General features: G+C 56.0%; 1 protein-coding gene across 1 annotated transcript in view; it reads left to right on the forward strand.

Annotated features, from left to right (window-relative positions):
- Nucleotides 1-804: 804 nt before the first annotated feature.
- The window catches only part of LOC103272048 (extracellular matrix protein FRAS1-like), a 222,861-nt gene continuing 220,098 nt past the window's right edge, over nt 805-3,567 (forward strand). Inside the window, exon 1 of the mRNA XM_021718335.1 lies at nt 805-941. Coding sequence (XP_021574010.1) covers nt 872-941 — 70 coding nt within the window. The 5' untranslated portion in view covers nt 805-871. The remainder of the gene's footprint in view (nt 942-3,567) is intronic.

The raw sequence follows: 3,567 nt of genomic DNA on the forward strand, positions 1-3,567 counted from the left end.
CGGCGGCGTGGAGTCCGGGGTTCTGCTCCAGCCTCTCTAGCTCCTTCCTCCGTGCCTTTTGAGATGATGGCTCCTCCGCTCCGGTAATCGCACCTCCACCCGCACACCAGCTCCGCGTTGGGCGCGGAGGTGGCTGTCGGCGTGGCCAAGCCGCGCCCCGCAGCCCCCCTCGCCCGGGTGAGGGGCGGAGGCGAGGAGGAGGCAGCAGCTCCTCCAGTCCTTCCTGGGAAGCTTGGAGCCGCCTGCTGCAGGGGCGCACCGAGACGGCGGGCTGCGGCGGGCGAGTCCCGAGCTGCCCACAGCGCTGCCCAAAGTTTCCAGCGAGAGGCGCCCGGAGCAGGAGATCCTCCGAGAGGGTGGCCCGGCCGAGCTGTGGGTCCGGGTGGATCCTTGGGGGCTCCCGGCGACCTCCCCTGCCGACGTACGGCGCCAGCGAACTTTACAAAGCTGCTTCGGACAGACCCGCGCCAAATCTCCGCGGTCGGGGTCCGGGAGCGGAAGGGTCTGACCCGAGGGCCACGCCGGGGATCCGGCCGCCGGCGACCCGCAACTTTCAGGCGCAACTTCGCTGGGAGATCCGTGCTCCGCTCCAGGTTCCTCCAACGCGCGGCCCGCGTGGGAGTCCTGCTAGCAGGGGGGCTAGGCTCGCTCTCCGACCAGGCAGGGAGGGGATCGAACCCCCAGCCCGCCAGGCGCCTCCAGGGGATGTGACTGTCGCCCGCGGCGCGTCCGGCTCATCTCCCCAGAGGGAGCCCCCAGCTGTCCCCCGCCCCTCTGTGCGCCCGGGCTGGGGCGCCGACGCCAGCGTTCCGGCCTCGAGCCGGTTCTCGGATGCTGAAGGCTGGTCTCCGGCGTGGGTGCCGAGGCGGCGATGGGTGTCCCCAGAGTGTGGCTCGGGCTGGTCCTGGTGCTGGAATTCGCAGCGTTGCCTCATTCCGAAGGTGAGGGCGCGGGGTCGTGCGCGCGTGTGTGTCGCTGCAGTTTAAAAGCTCAGCAGGTCTAATGGTATTGTGGGTCAGGAGGAAGTTTTTTTGGTGGGGGGAGGGAGTGGAGCTGGGTGGGCTTTCGAACCGAGAAGATTCCTGCTCCCGATTGCTTTGCGTTCACATCACCAACCCCGCCGCGGCCTCCCTCTTTGCCTCGAGGACTTTTGGCTGGGGCGGGGAATCGAGGTGGCGTCTTTGAGACTGGATTCTCCTTTCCTCAATCCCCTTCCCCCCAAGAGAAGGCAGCTAGTGGAGGTAGGGGAGGCGCGAATAAATCGTTCGTAGCTGTGTATATACTTCTCCATAACACACATAAAAGCCTCGCCGCCCTTCTGCCCCCCTCGCCCCGATTAGTTTCCCCCTAAAGTACAGTTTAAGATTTTAGAAGTGGCTGGAGCGTGTCCTGGACGTGGGCAATTCAGTTGCATTAGAAGAAATCTCCCCGGTGCAGAGACGCGAACCCGCCAGCTTTCCTTGAGGTGGGGGTGGTGGGGTGCTGGGGTGGGGGGTGGTTAATAGGAGTTTTGGGTTAGTCTTTTACCTCGCCCTCCTATCCCCCTTTTTTCTCCCTGGCTCCAATCTGTGAGTAAAAACCCGGAGCTGGGGAGAGGAGGCGTGTGAGAGTAGTGGCCGTGATCTCAGAAGCAATCTGGGCTCAGCCAGAGAAGTAAATGAATAAGTGAATCAAGAGTTCGGGGTCACGGGATACCGGGCCCCGGGCACTAGAGGCTGTGAGCTTCCCACCTGCTCGGAGGAGCCGGGAAAGTCGCCCTGCGAGGGCTTCAGGAGGGGGAGGGGAGCGCGCAACCCACAGCTCCGGGCTCTCGGTGTCCCCTGCAGGCTCCATTCATTATTCATCCGGCTGCGGGAACCGGGTTCCCCTGCCCCGCCGCGAAGCAGCGGCGGCGGCGGCGGGCGCGGGGCCGGCGCTTCCTGAGTCCTGGTGCCGGGTCAGGGCGGTTCCCGGGTGCGGGCCGAGGCGGCAGGAGGCCCGGAAAGGACAAAGCCCCGCGTCAGGTCGACCTCCAGGCCCCGGAGCAGTTGCCTCTTTGCTAACTGCCCAGGAGAAAGTAGCGTCGCCGTGGAAAGCCATTCGGCCCGGGGACTTTCTGTGACCCAGGCGCTGCCCTCCGCGCCTCCCCCCTCCCCTCCCCCCGGGAGAAGCACGTCTGGGCCCCTGCAGCCTTCAGACCATGCATGTCCTGTAGAAATACATTCTTATAGTGCATGTGCGTGTGCATACACACTTTTTAAAAAGTTGTAGGACTTAATTCTAATAATAAACTAGATGAGAGAGTCAGTCCGGGTCACCCAAAGCTCAACCTGGTTCTTAGAAGAATTAGTTTCACTTGGTGGCAGTTTCTTATTTAGCATCATATCCCAGCAACGCAGAAAACGTGCTGTTACTCCCGGATGGTTCGCCAGGGGGCAGTTGGAATGATGCAATTTCTCAGAACCAAATCCCTGGAAATGACAAAAGTTATTATTATTAAGAGCCCACAGGGTGCGCTCTTGGAAGACTGGTTGAGGCAGTGGGCAGAATTTGACAATTGCCAACTCTTTTGATTGGGTATTGGGGGTGCCAACTCTTTTGATTGGGGATGAGGGGATGCGGAGCACCGAAAGGGGGTCTATGTTCCTCTAAAGAATATTTAGAAACTGCTTCTTGTAGTCTCACCTTGCCTTCAGAGCATTCTATAGTCATTTCAGGCATTGAATTGATGAATTGATGTCTGAGAGTTTCCACCCAAGTCATAATGATGCTTATCTAATAATGAATGAATGAACACGGACATTTATGAAGCACATATTATTTACCTGGCACTATGCTAAGCATTTTATATACTTTGTCTCATTTAATTTGTTTACTTAGATTACGTCACTCCCACAGACAAAATAATCTGTTGTCATTTGATGAGGCTTTTGGTTTGATTCTATCAAGGTTTTCTCTTTCTTTTAAAAGTAAGAGCACTGAGGTCAAGGACAGGAACCTTAAGGTTTTAGAGGTTGCCTCAAATTTTTATTATTAGCCTAGGGAATTTTTTTTTTAATGGAAAAGAAATATTCACATGTGTGTGTCTCTCAATGGACGTGACACCTTTGCCAGCCAGCTCATGGCAGAATTTGTTGTTTTCTTCTCAGTGCTCGGAGAACATACTTCTAGTACATCAGTTAATACTTTCCACTACTGTAGTAGAGATATGTTAGTATGGCTCCTAGGAATTCTTATTTCTCCAGTTCAGCTTCTAGTACACATAAATGCTCAAAAAATTGGTCATTTGAGGAAGTGGAGCCAAATAACATTCTTTTGAATTAAGCTTAGCTTGTAGACTGGCCTCTGATAAGCCAACTGACCTTGAATTAACTATCCAACTTCTTAACTTGTGGTTCTGTCATTTAAAAAGGAAGAAGTTGTCTAGGTCAGGGGTCCCCAACCCCTAGGGTACTGGTGTATGACTTGCTAGGAACTGGGCCACATAGCAGGAGGTGAGCACAGGCCAGCACAAAGCTTTATCTGTATTTGCAGCCACTTCTCTGTAACTGCTTGAGCTCCCCTAGTCTCAGATCAGCGGGGGTGGGG

The sequence above is a fragment of the Carlito syrichta genome, unplaced genomic scaffold, assembly GCF_000164805.1.
Source record: "Carlito syrichta isolate Samal-C Ts95f unplaced genomic scaffold, Tarsius_syrichta-2.0.1 Scaffold312092, whole genome shotgun sequence".
Lineage (NCBI taxonomy): Eukaryota > Metazoa > Chordata > Mammalia > Primates > Tarsiidae > Carlito > Carlito syrichta.